A 19593-nucleotide genomic window follows, 5' to 3' on the forward strand; every position below is an offset into this window, starting at 1 on the left:
AACCAATAGGAAAATTCTTCTTTCATTCTTGCTGCCCTTTATTCACATTGAGGCTAGTATCTATGAAAGCATTAGGATTTCGAAAACAAGTACAGACTTAACCCTCGTCCTATCGACTCGTCTTGTAAATTCAACGGCCTAGGATTACCGCTTCAGCAAGCTCATATCTCTTAGTAGTCGGGTTATGCGCTTTTTTGTAACTCGATCTCAGGTAAGTGTCGTGGCAAACATACGTTTCAATATATTTTGTTTGTGCGTTCTTGGACAAGTACAATACTTTTCTCACAGCGTTCTGTGTTTTTCGTTTTCAGATCCTGTTTTTTTTTTTTCATCCATCGTTATGGCTGCTTTTAAAAGAAGAAAAGTGGCCTCTGAGTGTCGTGCTTTCAATGAAGAATAGGGAGAAAAGTACTTCTTTGTGGAAACAAAAAACCAGAAAACTACTTGTGTGATATGCACCGAAAGTGTTGCCGTTTTGAAAGAGTACAATCTTTGGCGTCACTATGAAACAAAACATCTATCAACATATTTGAAATTTTCAGGAAAGTTCCTTTCTGAGACATGAATCCATGAAACGTGTTTTTGAATCTCAAAAGAATCTCCTCACGAGAAAGTTTGCTGAAAATGAATCTGTCACTCGTACAAGTTACAAAATAGTGCATAAGATGGCAGAGTGAGGAAAACCTTTTACCGACGGCAACTTCATCAAAGAGTGTATGATGGAAGCAGCAAATGAGCTGTGTCCTGAAAAAGCCAATTTCTTTGAAAGTATCAGCCTTTCAGCAACTTCAGTTGTACGAAGAGCAGAAGAACTTGGAGAGAACATCGCATTACAGATACGCCAAATATCTAGAAACTTCCTATGGTATTCTCTGGCACTGGATGAGTCTACTGATCTCTCGAGTACGTCACAACTTCTCGTGTTCATTCGTGGAGTTAATTTGGACTTTCAGATCACGGAAGAGTTGGCATCAGTTTGCAGCATGCACGGAAGAACAAGTGGAGAAAACATTTTCATGGAAGTGCATAAAACTTTGCAAGACTGTAGCCTTCAGGGGAATCAGCTTAGAGGTGTAACAGTTGATGGAGGAAAAAACATGGCTGGAGTAAAGAAGGGTCTGGTGGGGCTGATCAGGAAACAGTTGGAAGATCTTCAACTACCAAGCGCTCTGTTCATACACTGCATCATACATCAGCAAGCACTCTGTGGAAAAGACTTGGATATTTCTTGCGTACGGAAACCAGTCATTTCTGCAGTGAACTTCATTTGGGGTCATGCACTTAATCATCGCCAGTTCAAGGCGTTTCTTGAAGAAATTGATTCAGATTCCTGTGGCTTACCTCATCACATAGCGGTGAGGTGGCTCAGCTGCGGTAAAGTCTTGTCTCGTTTTTATAAGCTGAGAAGAGAAATAGATATACTTCTTATCGAGAAATATAGAGCCGATCCACTTCTGTCGGATCTAACCTGGTTGTCAAAGTTGTCATTTTTGGTTGACATCACATCCCACATGAATGAATTGAACTTGAAACTTCGGGGGAAGAATAACCTTGTCTGTGATCTCTAAAGAATCATTAAAGGATTTCGGAGAAAGTTGTCATTGGTTGAAGCACATTTGGAAGGAGAAAACCTCTCTCATTTTCAGTGTTTCAATGAGTTTCATGTTGGAATCACAGAAGATGTCAACCTAGAGTTACAGAAAAAGATTATTGGTGATTTAAATAAGCATTTTTAGAGAGATTTTAGATCTCGACAGAATCGAAAGTGACATTCTCGTTTTTCAGAATCCTTTTGATTGTATCATTGATGACGTGCCAGTGGAACTTCAGCTGGAGGTCATCGATTTGGAAGGAAATGACTTGTTGAAAGCAAAACACAGAGAGGGGCAACTTATTGAATTTTACAGCTGCATACCTGAAAATGATTTTACAAAGCTGAAGCAGTTCGCATCTGGTATGGCATCAGTGTTCGGAACAACTTATGTCTGCGAACAAGCATTTTCAAAAATGAAGTATGCGAAGTCAGTACATCGATCAAGGTTGACTGATGAACATTTGAAAGCAATTCTAATGTTTGGTTTCAGCAATTCAAAACCGAACATTGAAGATATTTTGAAAGCCAAACGCCAATTTCAAAAATCTCTAACATTTTTGCGGCTTAGTGAAATTCAGATATGTACTCACTATGTACGATGTGACAATTGTTTTTGCTAATGTCACCTTCTTTAATACCCTTTTGGTAAATAAAAATGTTGGTTGTATTTAGGTTTGTTTCTTATTATATGTGTGTGTTGCATGCTACTCACACTTGGCTAATGTGGCATCCTAAACTTAGTGTTAAGTCTTTTACATAGAGCTTTCGTTCTAGCTTATGAGTATTGAACATAATGATCATGTGGCCCGTACTTCTTATTCCCCAACTAATCTGGGCCCCTGTGAAAAAAAGTTTGGTGACTCCTGAGTTACAAAGTCAGAACATTACATGATGCAATAAACCCAAGTTTCCTAGCCTTGGAAGAGACAGCAAGTTTCTAGTATTATCCAGTTACAAACACAAAACATTACATGATGCAATAAACACACGTTACTTACATATTGGAAAAGACAGCAAGTTTCTAGTGTTATCCAGTTACAAAGACAAAACATTACATGATGCAATAAACACACGTTACTTATATATTGGAAAAGACAGCAAGTTTCTAGTGTTATCCAGTTACAAAGACAGAACATTACATGATGCAATAAACACACGTTACTTACATATTGGAAGAGACTGCAAGTTACTAGTGTTATCCAGTTACAAAGACAGAACATTACATGATGCAATAAACACACGTTACTTACATATTGGAAGAGACAGCAAGTTTCTAGTGTTATCCAGTTACAAAGACAGAACATTACATGATGCAATAAACACACGTTACTTACACATCGGAAGAGACAGCAAGTTACTAGTGTTATCCAGTTACAAAGACAGAACATTACATGATGCAATAAACACACGTTACTTACATATTGGAAGAGACTGCACGTTTCTAGTGTTATCCAGTTACAAAGACAGAACATTGCATGATGTAATAAACACACGTTACTTACATATTGGAAGAGACAAGAAGTTTCCAATGTTATCCTGTTACAAGTATAGAACACTACATAATGTAATAAACACAAGTTATCTTGCTACAAACACTGGACATAGATGGACTGTAACTTTTGTTAACAGAGCTAAACTTAACCTGACTTCTTTGCTCAAGCCCTATTATTGATCGTTTCATCAGACATTTTTCTACCATACCTTTCCTACGACGATGTACACTTTTGATGGTGGCGGAATTAGAATAATCTTGGCCACGTATTCCGTCTGAGGGAGAGAAGTGTTAATAATTTTACTTCGTTACTTGATTAGTGGTTTATCAAGTGTTAACTAGCATTTGGAAACATAAAGTTAGAAGCTTTAAACTGTATAAGAACAAAATCAAACAGGGATTCAAATGAAAATAAAAAACAGCAAGTTTAGATGAAAGATAATATTACATATGGTGGGGAACCGAAATAGGCATGTGTTGACCCTGTGGCTAAACTTTATTTCAGAGATAGTGTCCCGGGCTCGAGTCCTTGCAATGAGTCAAGATATTCTCCCCGGCTTAAGCTGTACATTATAAGTGTGATAGTCAAACCCTCATTGTTTGGTGGTAGGTGTTGCTGACCTTCCCTCTAGCCAGTAGTTTAGAGAGAGCCTCAGTATTGTTGAGGTTAATATAAAGAAACCTGAAGCCAGTCCTGAGTGTTCGTTGTGTATGGTTACATCACAGAAATAAGTTGGTAACACTAATTATTTTTATTTTCATCTATTTAGCCCCTGTAGCTCGGCGATAAATATTAGGGTTCATAATTTTAAAAACCTTGTACAGATTTGCTCATAATAACAACGAAAATTTCCCTGTGGTTTAATGGTAATTCTGACAAATTCTAACGACATTTCTTGTCTATTAAACAACCCGTTCTACTAGTTACGAAACTTTTTAATGCTAGTTCCTAGTCGATCTCTCGTCAGTTTCTAGAATTCTACATAGTTTACAGTGTCGTCAAATGGTGTAGGAACTCTTTTTTTTTTTTCTCAACTCACTAGATATTGTATCACTACACACAAAATATATGTATTGTTATTGAGAAAATAATGATATTATATTGTCGTAGGAAGTAATCTTGGACTGGAGTGATTGGGTCTACAGCTAAACAATGTGACATACGATCCGTATAAAGAATACTATTTCTAGATGGGTTTGGAGACACCCCCCTTCCTCCCCCCAAAAAAAACTTTGAAGATTTACTGTGATGAGATTGAACCTTGAGTCATTTTAACTACAAATAGTGAATACACACAACGTAATATATTGAATTAAAGTTTTATTACATAAGTCGAAGCTATACGTGTCATGAAAAACTGGCCGGTCAGAGCCTGACTAACCTTACCATTTCTTACGATCTTGCACTATACATGTGTATGTGTATAATTTTGATAAGTGAAAATTTAGAAACTAAAATAGCGCGCGATAATCGCGTTAAAGTTGACATTCGTGGCTCACCTTGGTATGAGGGAAGTACTTGTATTCGTAATTCGTACTTAGAGGTGGTATCAGCCACGGTTCGGCTTTCTTCATTCGCTGTTGCAAATAGTCCAGTACGTCCTCCCAAGTAATAAAACTCTCCCTATCAGAAAATTCTTCGACCTGTTGAAAATGTTTATTGAAGTTTTTATTTTGTTATAGTTTTCATTTTATCGACTTTAATTGGCGAGTGTCACAGAGTGAGGGTCGGTTAACTGGAAAAAGTCAGACACATTCTAATAATTTAGTAAATCTTGATTATGGATTAGTTATTAGTCTGAACAGTGTGTATGTAATTGGTATAACATGCTAGACACGAATGTAGATGTCGTGAGTGGAGTAAATTAAATGTTCGTTGCCCTAACTTAATTTAGGAACGGATATTACAACATAAATCATTGTATAGCTGTTTTGTTGTTAAAAGTATGAAACGCTCGTTTACTATAGATTAAACTATATGCAATATTTGTTCGTTCGATGGTGAAATAAAAACTCGTTTGTAAGAAGAGATAAGTAACTGTTCAAAGTTTTGCTTTTCTTAGCATAATTAACATTAAAAGTAGAATAAAAATACATAAATGTACTAGTACTCAAAATAAAGATCACTGTTTTCAAAAATTTTGTTGGATGAGGATCAAAAGTTTTGCTTTTCTTAGCATAATTAACATTAAAAGTAGAATAAAAATACATAAATGTACTAGTACTCAAAATAAAGATCACTGTTTTCAAAAATTTTGTTGGATGAGGATCAAACCAACCTTTATGACCTTTGTCAAGTGATAATGTGTAAACGAAAAAGGAATAGATAAAAACACAAAAAATCATTTCCCATCAATTCATTTCAAGGATAACATCTTATTTCTCGGTAAAAATATGCAGAACGGGAGGACTTGTGGATTGGTTCGTTTCGTGTGACGTATGATCCATTTAATGTATTACGAATGTGGAATTCTATTTCAGTTCGTCGGAAAAGCCATAAGAAGGGTGAAACGAGCGAAGTTTTACAAGTAACGAAAGCGAAATATGGACAGTTTTTGTGTGAGACAAAACTTTCTTTTTTTTTATAATAAAATTGACATAAAGTTTAATAACTTATATTTTTCAGTTTTATTTTTTATTTTTCCCTGCAAAATAAAATAAAAATATGTTCATCCTTCTGTCAGTGAGGTAGAAGTAGCGAAAATAAAATTTCGCACAGAATTAAATAGAGCGTGTTTCATCTCTTTCACACGATTTGGCATGGCCAGATGGTTGAGGCACTCGACTCGTAATCTGAGGGTCGAGGGTTCGGAATCCCCGTCACACCAAACATGCTCGCCCTTTCAGCTGTGAGAGCGTCATAATGTTATGGTTAATCCCACTATTCGTTGGTAAAAGAGTTGGCAGTGGGTGGTGATGACTGGCTACCTTCCCTCTAGTCTTACATTGCTAAATTAGGAACGGTTAGCGCAGATAGCCCTCAAGTAGCTTTTCGCGAAATTCAAAACAAACCAAACAAACTCTCTCTCACACACACAACAATCATGCGCATAACGTCCATGTTATTGTATCCTGGTGGTGTGTAGAATCATGTATATTGAATTTGTTATAGTTGATTGAAAACTTTTGGTTCAGTTGTTTTTATATTCTTTATATAAATTATGTGACGCTTTAAGTTTGCTGAATAAAACAGTATTAAAGTATTTTTAGCCAAAATGGTTATTTTTAAACTAATATTGTATAACTACGCAAGCGTTTGACTTACGACAAATTATGTTTAGATACGCAGAGAGAAAGAGATATAAAACTAATTTTACAGGGTTCTTGATTTGTAGTGTTTTATTCTGTCTCGTTTCGCCCATACAACTTTTACTCGTACTGATAGGCTTAGAGCGTTGACTACGTACCTGGTGAAAGAAACGTATGGCTGCCTTTTGGTAACGCTTAGAACCCATAACTCGGTTAACTGCTAACACAAACGATTCCAATGGTAGTGGGGGGCTTCTAGATCGATGTTGAGTGATGCGTCGATTAGCTGTTGATACAAAATAAAATTTATTTATATGGTATTCATTTGTGCATGCATAGAAACATAGTAATGACTGTTGGGTGAATTATGGAACTATATCTCCAAATTATTTGATGTAAACATATTTATTGTCAATTAATATTAAGAAATATTAATTCTGATTTGGCCTAATTTTGGTTCGATGAAAATAATTTAATCCTGCTCAAAAAAAAAAAGACTAATTGAAACTAATAATATACAACTACGCAAGCGTTTAACTTACGACAAATTATGTTTAGATATGCAGAGAAAAAGAGTTAAGCCTATTCTGTAAAGAGATAACGTAAGTTAAACCTACTTTTGACAAAATCAATGTACATTAAGCCTACTCCTAGTAAATTTAACTCGTGCTTTCAGTGCTTTGATCGATCCTGGTAAAAGCACTTCCGACTTTAAAAATATGTATTTTTCTCAAATTAACAGTAATTTGTTACGAAAACTCAAAGTTTCTGGATATTCTTGTTTTCAAAATAAATTTCACAGACAAAACCATTACCGAATGTGATCAGGATTTTAACAACGACTTCTTACATAAGAAGTTAGTAAATGAACAATGCTACTTTTATTAATATACTGGCAAACGCGCACACCAAACTTTCCTTAGTAAAGCTATTAATGGAATTTACAATAAAAACACCAAATGGAAAGAAATGTGTTTCATATTAAATTACTTCTTCACCTGATGTTTTAGGCAGGAGACTTGGGTCAAAGAAACATGCCCGAAGTCGATATAGATGGCGTGGTTCGAATCTATCTTCTAAAGGAATATTTTCGTCTCTGCCGTTATCTTCTAGAAGTGATGATCTAAAGAGCCACAGTGCATTAGAAAATTTTAGGCTTAGTAATCCAGTATTTTATATCAAAAAGCGTTTTGACAATAGACGTACTGAACATCAAAGGAATTATGGATAACGCTTGCTCTTCTGAAAAATTTTCAAATGGATCGGTCGGTGTTTGACATTTTCAACCTAAACGGCTTAAATGACCCGGTCGTAAACTCATAGTGTTCAAGCATAGTAATCCTAATTTATATTTTCGGACTACGTTTAACTGAGTAGCAGGATTGATCGTCACGGTTGTAGCGCACTCGCGGTTGAAATTAGAGCATATTCAGCAGAATGAGATGCTTAAACCTAGATCTTTTGATCCCCAGCCTGGTACGCTCAACAGTGTAACACTTCCGCCCTGGAATCAGTGGGAAATGACCACTAAAACTCTTAAGATTTCCTTCAACGTATACTTCCCTTATTTACAATGCACACACCTTGTACTTTTATCTGATTTCATATTTGGTATTGGCTGAAAGAAAACCTGTGCAATTCTTTTAAACTTAATTTCAAACATGGAACAATCTTTATCTTAAACTGAATTTTGTATTTGTGTTGAAGCTACTAAAATTATCTGTTGCCGTCACTTAATCAGAACTAATAACCAGTGGGAAAATAGCCACTCACCATCCAGGCTAAGGGATTGACTGCCAATCTTATAATGCAATCAGAATTTTAAATTTGGATTGACCCTTCCTCCGAGATTAGTGCGAATTAGTGACCGCTATGACTTTAGTAATATACATGTATGTATAATTTTATAATATCACTTATCGTAAAAAGATTACATTCCCCAATGGTAATGTGTAATTTCGAAACATTTCTTAAGAACAGATAATTATAGGATAAATATTGTTTTAAGCAAAAGTTGTATATTTGTTGGATGAGGTTAAAATTTCCAAGTAAGAGATTTCTACAAATCATTTGAATAATTTTGGTTTTGCAAACTCTGTATTTGCTAACTCAAAGATATTCATATCCTAACAAGAAAAATGAAATTAATACCTAGTTAAGGCAACTTTGACAATGATAACCTCGAATAAACGATTAACATATTTGCCAATGAGCTTTTAGCATGATTCTTTAGCGATTTTTGGTCATGGAAAATTCTTTCAGTCTATTTTAACTCCAAGGTCTTCTCTTACGCATAGGTTCTTCAAGTGTTATCAAAGATTCTCAATTGGATTTAGATCAGGACTTTGACTAGACCATTCCAGAACCTTGATGTTATTCTTTAACTGTTGTGAGCTCCCTTCCAATGGCACAGTGGTATGTCTGCGGACTTGTAGTGCTAGAAATCGGGTTTCGATACCCGTAGTAGGTGGAGCACAAATAGTCTTTTGTGTACCTCGTGTTTGATAACAAAACGAACAACTATTTTGAGGTAGATGTTGATGTATACTTTGGATCATTGTAATGTTTGGACGTCCAGATACGCTATAAGCTGTGTTTTGCAACAGAAAATTTCAGATTATTAGCTAATAGTTTTGGCAAGCTATAGAATCCATTTTCCATGTATGAGAATTGAGTTTTTCTATTATCATTAGCGAAGAAACAGACCAATAGAAGGATATCACCATTACAGGTCAAACAACTCTATAGAAGGATGTCACCATTACAGGTTAAACAGCCCCACAGAAGGATGTTATTGTTAGAGGTCCAACAGCTCACAGAAGGATGTTACCGTTAGAGGTCAAACAGCCCCACAGAAGGATGTTACCGTTAGAGGTTAAATAGCCCCACAGAAGGATGTTACCGTTAGAGGTCCAACAGCCCCACAGAAGGATGTTACCGTTAGAGGTCCAACAGCCCTACAGAAGGATGTTACTGTTAGAGGTCAAACAACCCCACAGAAGGATGTTATCGTTAGAGGTCAAACAGCCCCACAGAAGGATGTTACCGTTAGAGGTTAAATAGCCCCACAGAAGGATGTTACCGTTAGAGGTCCAACAGCCCCACAGAAGGATGTTACCGTTAGAGGTCCAACAGCCCTACAGAAGGATGTTACCGTTAGAGGTCAAACAGCCCCACAGAAGGATGTTACCGTTAGAGGTTAAATAGCCCCACAGAAGGATGTTACCGTTAGAGGTCCAACAGCCCCACAGAAGGATGTTGCCGTTAGAGGTCCAACAGCCCTACAGAAGGATGTTACCGTTAGTGGTCAAACAGCCCCACAGAAGGATGTTACCGTTAGAGGTTAAATAGCCCCACAGAAGGATGTTACCGTTAGAGGTCCAACAGCCCCACAGAAGGATGTTGCCGTTAGAGGTCAAACAGCCCCACAGAAGGATGTTACCACCTTCTTGCTTTATATTTTTTTCTTTACTCTTCCTCTGATTGTAATCCAAACGTATCGACTACACTGCACAAAAAAGTTTTTGCTTCTTAACACTGTTGGGTATTCTTTATAGATTTTTGGCTGCTGATCATGAAAATCACATCCAAATTTGTCCATTACGTACCGTTTCATCGAAATCTTCAGTTTTGTCATGTTTTTTTCTTATATTTGTGTCCAAAAATTTTCGTTTCTGTAAGAAACCTATGAACAATGTTTTGTGCAGTCTCAGCATGTCCAGGCATGAAATCAGGCCAGATTGGAAGCTATTCTGTAGAAGTATGCAGCCCAAGCATGCGTGGGCAGGCCGGAGCCAGCTTGACACTGTCTTAGTAGGCTATAAAAGTGGCTTGCGTACACAGATGCTGCTCATTGGATTTATATAGACCTCATAGTGTGTACGTATTGTTTCAGAATATAGCATTGCCTCAGTAGCACTGTAACAAGTAAGTTAGATGTTATAGACGTTTTACAGGACGTTTGGTGTCGGTCAATATGTCTCGTCAATGTCGTAACAGCCGCGATACATTCTGCTATATTAGTGGCGAATATACGCTTGTTCATCAGAGACGCTCAATGACTGCTCTTGTGAAGAAAGCATATCATCTGTACTTCGGCTGTAAAATTGGTGATCAAGACCATGAATGGGCGCCTCACATTTGTTGTGCGACATGTGCTGTCTGTCTGAGAGCTTAGGTCAGAGGCGCTCGAAAGACAATGCCGTTTGCTGTCCCGATGATATGGCGAGAACAGAAAGACCATGTGACGGACTGTTACTTCTGTTTGACTAATGTGTTTGGTTTCTCTGCCAAAAACAAGAAGTCAGTTGAATACCCTAATCTGCCTTCAGTAATGAGACCCATGCCACATGACAGTCTTCCAATTCTGAAACCACCAGAGGAATGGACCTTAGACGAACCAGATGAAGAAACTGCAATGCAGGGAAGTGGCAGTGACATTGACCCGGATTTTGAACCGTGCTCCTCAGTCGATCCACATCCCATAACACAGTCAGAATTAAACGATCTGGTCAGAGATTTGGGTCTGTCAAAAGCAAAAGCCAAATTGCTGGGTTCGAGACTGCAGGAATGGTGTTTGCTGTCACCAGGTACGATATTTTCTGTTTTTCGAAGCCGCCAAGATGATATAACCAAGTTATTTGCACAAGTTGACAGTCTCTGTTTCTGTGTTGACATTGAAGGATTGTTCTCTGCTTTGGGTTGTGATAATGACCCGTAAGAGTGGCGTCTTTTTATTGATTTATCAATGTTAAGCCTCAATGCTGTTCTGTTACACAATGACAACGTTCACCCTTCAATACCTGTTGGCCATGTAGCACACATGAAAGAAACCTACGAGAACATGGAAATGTTGCTGAAGCACATCCAGTACAGCACGCACAACTGGAATATCTGTGGAAATCTGAAAGTCGTTGCTCTGTTACTGGGACTGAATCTTGGCTATACAAAGTACTGTTGTTTCATCTGTAAATGGGACAGTCGTGCCAAAGAGTCACATTATTCTAGACAGAGCTGGCCACTCCATAAAAAGTTAGTTCCAGGACAGAAAAATGTGGCGCATGAACTGCTTGTCAACCCCGCAAAGATTTTTTTTTTGCCTGCTCTTCACATAAAATTGGGTCTTATGAAGAATTTCATGAAAGCAATGAACAAAGAAAGCGAAGGTTTTCGTTATTTAAGACGGATGTTCCCAAGAATAACTGAGGCCAAGATCAAAGAGGGCATTTTTGTTGGCCCTCAGATCAAACATGTTATGAGTGACAAGTGGTTTGAAGATCTGTTAGTTGGGCCAGAAAATATTGCCTAGAAAGCTTTCAGAGACGTTGTTGACAATTTTCTTGGCAATTACAGAGCCCCACATTACATTCAGCTGGAAGACAAACTTCTCAAAGCATACAAAACAATGAAGTGCAACATGTCACTCAAGATTCATTTCCTCCACTCACACTTGGACTTCTTCCCCGCAAATTTCGGTGCTGTCAGTGACGAACACGGTGAAAGGTTTCACCAGGACATTGCTAGAATGGAAAAACGATATCAGAGCAACTTGAACCCGTCAATGCTTGCTGACTACTGCCGGACACTGCAATGTGATGCACCGGATATTAAATACAAACGAAAATCAAGAGCAAAACACTTTTCATTATGTTGAACTTAATAGCGTATTAGAAACATAAACGCAATTAAATACGTTATTGCCGGTAAACAGTTAACTGTCTATTTCTCAGAGTTCCTACGTGATGAAGCAAAACCAAAACTATATTTGTACATACCCACCAGGTACAATCAGCAAAAACTTTTCAGGAAGCAAAACTTTTCAAAATAATTGTTGTGCAGTGCTATCAGAATGATAAAATAGTCCATTTGTTTCGCCATTTTACAAAACTTTCATCCATAATTAATGCCCGTTATCCAAATGATGATTTGGAAAGTTTAAATCATTGTTGTTCTTGACATTTTGTTTTTCTAAGAACGTCTTTTGTTCTTCGTCCATTGAGACTTCACTACGTAATATTCAACCAATGGTTGGAATGGAAACTCCAACCCAACTTGCAGCCAGTTCATCTCAAATACCACTGGCATTCAATCTCAGATCCTTCTTTTCTTTACCTAATTTTTATCCTCCGTGAAAGTACCTCTTTCTTCTAGACCTGACAACACTTATTCTTGTTGATGATACATTGGGATAACCAAGTTCTTAGGACTCCTTACTTCACCACTTTTATGATAATTAATAAATGTCTGCTTAACATCTTCAAATACCACTTTTAATTTTACCAAATTATGTTACAGGTAACGATGACGAAAACTACGTGCTTAACTCTTTTGTGCTGTCTAAGAATATTCACCTACAGTTCAGGATTTTTTAGAATTAGGTTCTGCGTTATCAGGTCGAAACTTCTTGTACGTTGTTGTCATAGTACCAAAGAGCTATGAATATTTTTGAATGATCAGTTTTTGGAGTTCTGCAAAATCATTACTAAAATAAAGAAACGTAGAAACCAATTTGTAACGTTTTTCCTGCCTCATCTAAAAGCTAACCTTTTGCTAAACAAAAGTCCCAATATTATTAAATGGCGTTAGGGTTATGCAATATTTTGACGCCAACTGTGCATTACACTATTCTATGTTAATCAACAGTACGGCAAGACGTTAAACTAGAACAACAATCGATTACAAATGTTTAGTGGTTCTGTTGATGTAATTAATATTACTAAAACTTCAATACCTGGACTGTCTGCTACTTTCACTGGCCCAGGTACAGTTGCTACTAGACCTTGATCTCGACTTTACTTCTGGTAATTCTGGCAACTTTAATAAACTCATCTTCACATAAAATGATTTTAAGGACGGTTTTATTCAAGGAGACAAATTTGTTATTTTTCCTTTTGCTGTCGAACTGGTTGGTTATTTATTGTCTGCTTCTTTCTTATTTCTTTCATTTTGACAATCACTTCGTCTGGCAATCAAACGTTCACGTCTAAAGAAAGAATCGACCATTCTTAGTTCTCGAATATTTTGTCGTTACATGCGACCCTCGCAGTAGGTAAGGTGTTTGTTCGACATTATAAGATAATTTATTGTTAATAAAGACATATTTAATATTCCTAACAACTGGCCGAAACGGTAAGCTGGCACGTGCAATTACTAATTCACGTTTGTTGGAATTATGACAGATGCGCTGCAAGAGAGAGAGAGAGTGCTTCTAACCGTAACACATGTCGTTCTGTAAGAACCCTGGTGTCAGACCTACGTGTTTCTGAACTCGATTAACTACAATAATGCATATGGTCTAGGTGGGCTGTACAGTGTACACATATTGTGGCTCAACAAACTTCCGAAAAAGCTTCAAGTATCAACAAACCGTTGCTAAGCAACACGAATTAAGCAAGGCCCACAACGAGATAAAAAAAGTAGTGTGTGATTGCAATTTCGTGCACATTATAAGGTATATCATAACGGTTGCACACGGATTTCTATCCTCTTTAATTGGAAGTTTACAATATTACTCGACAGATGGCAGCATATTTCCCCTATATATTTTTTGTAACAATATTTAATAAGCGTGATAACCTTTAATTTTTAACACTATTATCATGGAATTACTTTTTATCCGAAAAGAAATAATAATCTGGAGTGTAAATAAGTTTGTTTGTTTCCTACTTTCATTATTACTTTCTGTGAGCCTAATGAATTTTAATGTTTTTTTTTCAAACAAAAAGCTGTTCTGTGATATACAAACAGACGTTTTTCAAAGTATTGTTGTTTTGGGCAATTCAAAAGATTTTTATTCATTTAGAAAAGAATCAGTGATGTAAACTGTTTTGTCTGTCTTGACTGTAAACCCTAGAGTTCGTGGTACGAGGCCCATTGTCTTAAAATGTGCTCCAAATTTTGGAGGTCTGGCATGGCCAGGTGGTTAAGGCACTCGACTCGTAATCCGAGAGTTACAGGTTTAAATTCCCGTCACACTAAACATGCTCGCCCTTTCAGTCGTGGGTGCGTTATAATGTGACAATTAATCCCCCTATTCACTGGTAAAAGAATAGCCCAAGAGTTGGCGGTGGATGGTGATGACTAGCTGTCTTCCCTCTACTATTACACTGCTAAATTAGGGACAACTAGCGCAGATAGCCCTAGTATAGCTTTGCAAGAAATTTAAAACAAACCAAACCGAATTCTGGAATCGCAGGTTCGTTATGGAAATGAAAGGCCTACCAATAGGTCAGATAAGAGTAGTTCAACCGTTAGCAGACGGTGCTGTTAATTAGCTGTCTTTCCTGTGAGTTATGAGCTCAAAATTAGGAACGTGTATGAACATGTAGGATTTTGTGTAGCATTGCGTGAAAATTTTCAAAAAAGGCAAACAAATATAGAATGTTACCAAAACTCTCCACTAGATGGCTTCCTAAAATTAGTCCGTATACATACTCTTTGGAATGATTATCTCTCGTCTGTGCTAATGAGTATTTGTAAGAAAAGTTTCAGATTTGGTCCGCAGTCATTTTATGCCGAAAGCTAGTTAATTGTGGTAATCGGAAAACGACGAGCTTGGAGAGAGAAGATTTTTTGATACGGGTGGGCGCTTTTGTTTAACAATGAAAAAACAAAAAACAGTTGACTTCTTGGTGGGGAAATCTAACTTTACAAACATATTGTTGTAACGTTCGCTGTCTGCTTCTTTTCAATTGTGGTGAAAAAAATCAACATCCAGTTTGTTCATTTGCTGCCTGCTTCTTTTAAATTGTGGTGAAAAAAAATCAACATCCAGTTTGATCATTCGCTGCCTGCTTCTTTTAAATTGTGGTGAAAAAAATCAACATCCAGTTTGTTCATTTGCTGCCTGCTTTTTTTTAAATTGTGGTGAAAAAAAATCAACATCCAGTTTGATCATTCGCTGCCTGCTTCTTTTAAATTGTGGTGAAAAAAATCAACATCCAGTTTGTTCATTCGCTGTCTGCTTCTTTTAAATTGTGGTGAAAACATCAACATCCAGTTTGTTCATTCGCTGTCTGCTTCTTTTAAATTGTGGTGAAAACATCAACATCCAGTTTGTTCATTCGCTGTCTGCTTCTTTTAAATTGTGGTGAAAACATCAACATCCAGTTTGTTCGCAAATTAGTGAATTTCCCTTATTCTTTAACATTACTACAAGCGTGAACACTTGTAACTTGCTGTAAGCCTACGTTCGCATCCACGCTAACTACAGTGTACGCAAGGTGTATAAAAATGGTTAATCGTATAGCAAACAGTGAAAACAGTTGTCATTTTTACTACTGCTTCTAACTCCCTATTGTGCTAAAAGCGTTAAAGCAAAATTATAGCCAAATTAGAACTGTCTTGTAATGCACCCTCTATCCAATAGATACACTGTAATATTAAAAATACAGAGTGGTTCCAAATGATATTTTCTATTATAAAATTTAATAATTAATCAACTAAGGAAATCCAATCATGCAGTTTTTAACACCTTGTATCCAGTTTCAAATAATGTTTATTGAAAAGTCGGTTTACTTCTTTGTGTGTACCATGAGTGGCTCTCATGAAGTCCAACCGATATTGTACACTGCTGGCCAAAATCTTAAGGCCAATGAACATAAAGAAAAAATATGCATTTTGCGTTGCTAGACATAACCATTTATTTGAGTAGAGCTTCGAAAGATGAAAATAAGAAATGGGAAAAAAAAAATTTGTAGCATTTAATAGGAAAAATGTGAACACTGTGAAATTAGCTTAAATACTAGCTGGTCAAAAGTTTAAAACTACACTGAAACGAAGCGTTAAACGGTAAATACGTAACGAAATTTAGTTATTTGTGTTCAAGCATTAGCGTTGTCAACATTTCCCACTGACATTCCTGTGTTACATTGGGTAGAAACATGGCAAAGGCTAAAAAGTTAACAGAGTTTGAACGTGGCAGAATTGTCGAGCTGCAAAAGCAAGGTTTCTCTCAACGTGCCATTGCTGGTGAGATTGGGCGTAGTAAAACTGCTATTGCAAAGTTCTTAAAAGACCCTGAGGGATACGGAACGAGAATTTCAAGTGGTCGGCCCAAGAAAATTTCGCCGGCGTTGAGCAGGAGGATTCGACGGGTTGTCCGGCAAGACACCAGCCGATTGTCGAACCAGATTAAGGCCATTACGGACGCAAAATGCAGTTCAAGAACAATAAGACGGCATCTACGAGAGAAAGGCTTTAAAAACCGTAAACGTCTTCAAAGACCACGCCTCCTTCCACACCACGAAACAGCTCGGTTAAACTTTCCTGAGAAGCACTAAACATGGGACGTAGAAAAGTGGAAGAAGGTTTTGTTCTCTGATGAGAAACAATTTAACCTGGATAGTCCAGATGGCTTCCAACGTTATTGGCAGGATAAGGACATCCCACTGGAGACATTTTCTACACGACACAGTAAAGGAGGTTCCATCATGATCTGGGGTGCTTTCTCCTTCCATGGAACAATGGAGCTTAAAGTTATACAGGGGCGTCAAACAGTAACTGGCTACATTGACGTGTTGCAGAGAGCATTCTTATTGACTGAAGGTTCTCGCTTGTGTGGATGTTTTAGCAGGATAACGCTGCAATCTATAATGCTCGCAGGACAAAGGACTTTTTCATAGCGAGTAACGTGATTCTTTTGGACCATCCAGCGAGTTCGCCCGAACTGAACACCAATGAAAATGTTTGGGGGTAAATGGCAAGGGAAGTCTATTGAAATGGACGTCAATTCCAAACAATGCATGATCTTCGTCAAGCCATCTTCACCACTTGGAATAACATTCCAGCCAGTCTTCTGCAAACACTTATATCGACCATACCAAAGCGAATGTTATCAGTTATACGTAATGACGGTCGTGCAACTGACTACTGAGACCTCTTGTTGGGCATTTCCTACCCTGTTTAGGACTTTTTTTTTGGTATGGTCTTAAACTTTTGACCAGCTAGTATTTAGGCTAATTTCATAGTGTTCACATTTTCCCTATTAAATGCTAAAAAAAGTTTTTTATTTTTATTTTCCCTTTTGTTATTTTCATTTTTCGAAGTTCTACTTAAATAAGTGGTTGAATCTAACAAAGCAAAATGCATATTTTTTCTTTATGTTCATTGACCTTAAGATTTTGGCCAGCAGTGTATTTCAGTCCACGTCTGCTGCAACATTTTCACAGCTAAAGTGGCGATGGTGTTTGTTATTCTGATCTTAATTTCCGTGATGTTTGATATAGGTGTGTGAAAAAACATACCTCCGTACTTTTATCCTGTACTGTAATTACGCTGCACCAAAGTTAGTGGTGTGGTCTCTTTGAGCCAAATGAAGCATTGTATTTTATCTTAGACAGCTATTTTACAGAGTAACACTATTCACTGTAGTGAAAAACAAACATAACAATAAAAATTGTTTGAGCTTGGCTTTATAATGCTGAAAATGTATGGTTATATTTCCTGAATTATTTAATTATTACATTTTAAAATCAGAAAGATATTTTTGGGTTACCCTGTATGTAGCTGCCAGCAATATATAATAATCTGATACCAACGTTAACTCCGTACGAAATGGCTCTATAAGACTGTAAGTAAAAGAGCGCTGAGAGCCAGGAATAGCCCGACATGGGTTAAGGCGTTCGACTCGTAATATGAGGGTTGCGGGTTCGAATTCCCATCGCACCAAACATCATAATATGACGGTCAATCTCATTATTCGTTGGTAAAAGAGTAGCCGAAGAGTTGGCGGTGGGCGGTGATGACTGCCTTCCTTCTAGTCTTACACTGCTAAATTCGGGACTGCTAGCGCAGATAGTCCTCGTGTAGCGTTGCACGAAATTCAAAAACAAACAAACAAATCAGTACTTCGTGGACTGTTTTGTGGCCCACAGAGGTGATTATTGATGGCTGAGAAGTTACATCACTATTAAGAGGAAGCCCAGTTCATTTCTTTTCTCTGTAACCCGCTTTGAATAAAATAACTGATAAAGAAATGAAGGGGGAAAATGGAACAAAAATTATGCATGATAAGGGCAGGTGTGAACCTTTCGTCGTAGGTTCTGTAACAAGCACGTCTTACTTCGAGTTGCTACCGATCCTGTGTTATTAGTTAACTCATCAGTGCAACACATCGTATAAAGTATGAGTTGAGAAAAGAACCACCTCCACTTAGAAGTTATTTGTTTAATTTCACGAAAAGTGAAAGCTACTTAACAAATACTCTCATCAAACAAAATTCGTTTCGTTGGGAGGGCTCAGATGACGTCATAATTATCCACAAGCCACACCCCTTCTTCTCGCACTACTTAAATTATCGACAATTTTTAAGCGTACTGGCAACTAACACGTGCTCTTGAAGAAAGCAAGCTCGTGTTCTTGCAAGAAGTGTTCAACTGGAACTATACTGCTTTAGCTGTTTGCGCATGCACGTATGACCCGGGAACTTGTGTACAGGAATGTGCTGGTTATCGACAACTTTGCTTCTTTTTTTTTTTTAATATTGTACATCCTTCACGTGTTATTTAGAGCTTCTAAACATGAAAGACATTTAAAAGACTTGTTGGAGATGTGTTTGTTTTGTTTTTTCCTCCCTGTAGAAAACAACCTCAAATTTTCTATTTGTGGAACCATCGACCTGGTTAAGAGATGTGTGGTCAAGCATGGGGGTCGTGTCTTGCCTCGAGGATATTAACCGTACTGTTCGCGCGTTCACGCGAATCACGAGCATTTATTACAAGTGACTTTAACTATGCTGGGAAAACAAGTACTTCTTAACAGTGGATAAAGTTAGCAACCGACTACTAATTCGGTAGTTGTAGCTAGCCTTTGTCGTCATGACAACGCGTCAACAACCCTGCTGCTGGCAACCGCCGACATTGACACCTATCTACAGAGAACTGTAAGCCATCAACAGTATTAACTTCTTTAAAGAATGTGTTGGAGAAAAACGTTAGTTCTTTTTTTTCATGTTTAGGCTTAAGCGGCTCTACGTTTGTGAGAACAAGCGTTACCTACTTTATTGAAGCGTTATGTAAAAACGTCTCGTTTGGGTTGAGAAAATTTTTTTACGTAGAGAAAGTTATTGATCAATTTCAATATATTTAAAATTTAGTCTATAAATGTCTTAATTTTAATATATGAACGTATTTTGACTTTTAGGTTTTGGCGCAGGATAAATATAGTTATAAACCATCCTTTATTTTGATATTTTTCTCGCTCGCTATACGTGTACACAAAGGTAGATTTATGTGCGTGTGCCATTTATTTTTATGTTTTA

At 37.3% G+C, this 19593-nt stretch overlaps 2 protein-coding genes across 21 annotated transcripts in view; one reads left to right on the top strand and one right to left on the bottom strand.

Annotated features, from left to right (window-relative positions):
• Positions 1-13573, bottom strand: part of LOC143245555 (uncharacterized) — a 33247-nt gene extending 19674 nt beyond the window's left edge. The window contains exons 1-5 of the mRNA XM_076491914.1: positions 13066-13573; positions 7334-7458; positions 6494-6621; positions 4587-4730; positions 3296-3361 (exon numbers count right to left, since the gene is read on the bottom strand). Of these exons, the coding sequence (XP_076348029.1) occupies positions 3296-3361; positions 4587-4730; positions 6494-6621; positions 7334-7458; positions 13066-13163 (561 nt within the window). The 5' untranslated portion in view covers positions 13164-13573. The remainder of the gene's footprint in view (positions 1-3295; positions 3362-4586; positions 4731-6493; positions 6622-7333; positions 7459-13065) is intronic.
• A 5070-nt stretch (positions 13574-18643) lies between these two features.
• The window catches only part of LOC143244484 (ankyrin repeat and fibronectin type-III domain-containing protein 1-like), an 84096-nt gene continuing 83146 nt past the window's right edge, over positions 18644-19593 (top strand). For 10 of the 20 annotated variants that reach the window (XM_076489231.1, XM_076489230.1, XM_076489232.1 and 7 more), the window contains exon 1: positions 18647-19215. In XM_076489231.1, coding sequence (XP_076345346.1) covers positions 19151-19215 — 65 coding nt within the window. In that variant the 5' untranslated portion in view covers positions 18647-19150. Of the gene's footprint in view, positions 19266-19593 lie in introns of all 20 variants that reach the window. The other 10 variants (XM_076489228.1, XM_076489236.1, XM_076489237.1 and 7 more) reach the window with 3 other exon arrangements.

The sequence above is a fragment of the Tachypleus tridentatus genome, chromosome 2, assembly GCF_004210375.1.
Source record: "Tachypleus tridentatus isolate NWPU-2018 chromosome 2, ASM421037v1, whole genome shotgun sequence".
In the NCBI taxonomy this organism is placed as follows: Eukaryota; Metazoa; Arthropoda; class Merostomata; order Xiphosura; family Limulidae; genus Tachypleus; species Tachypleus tridentatus.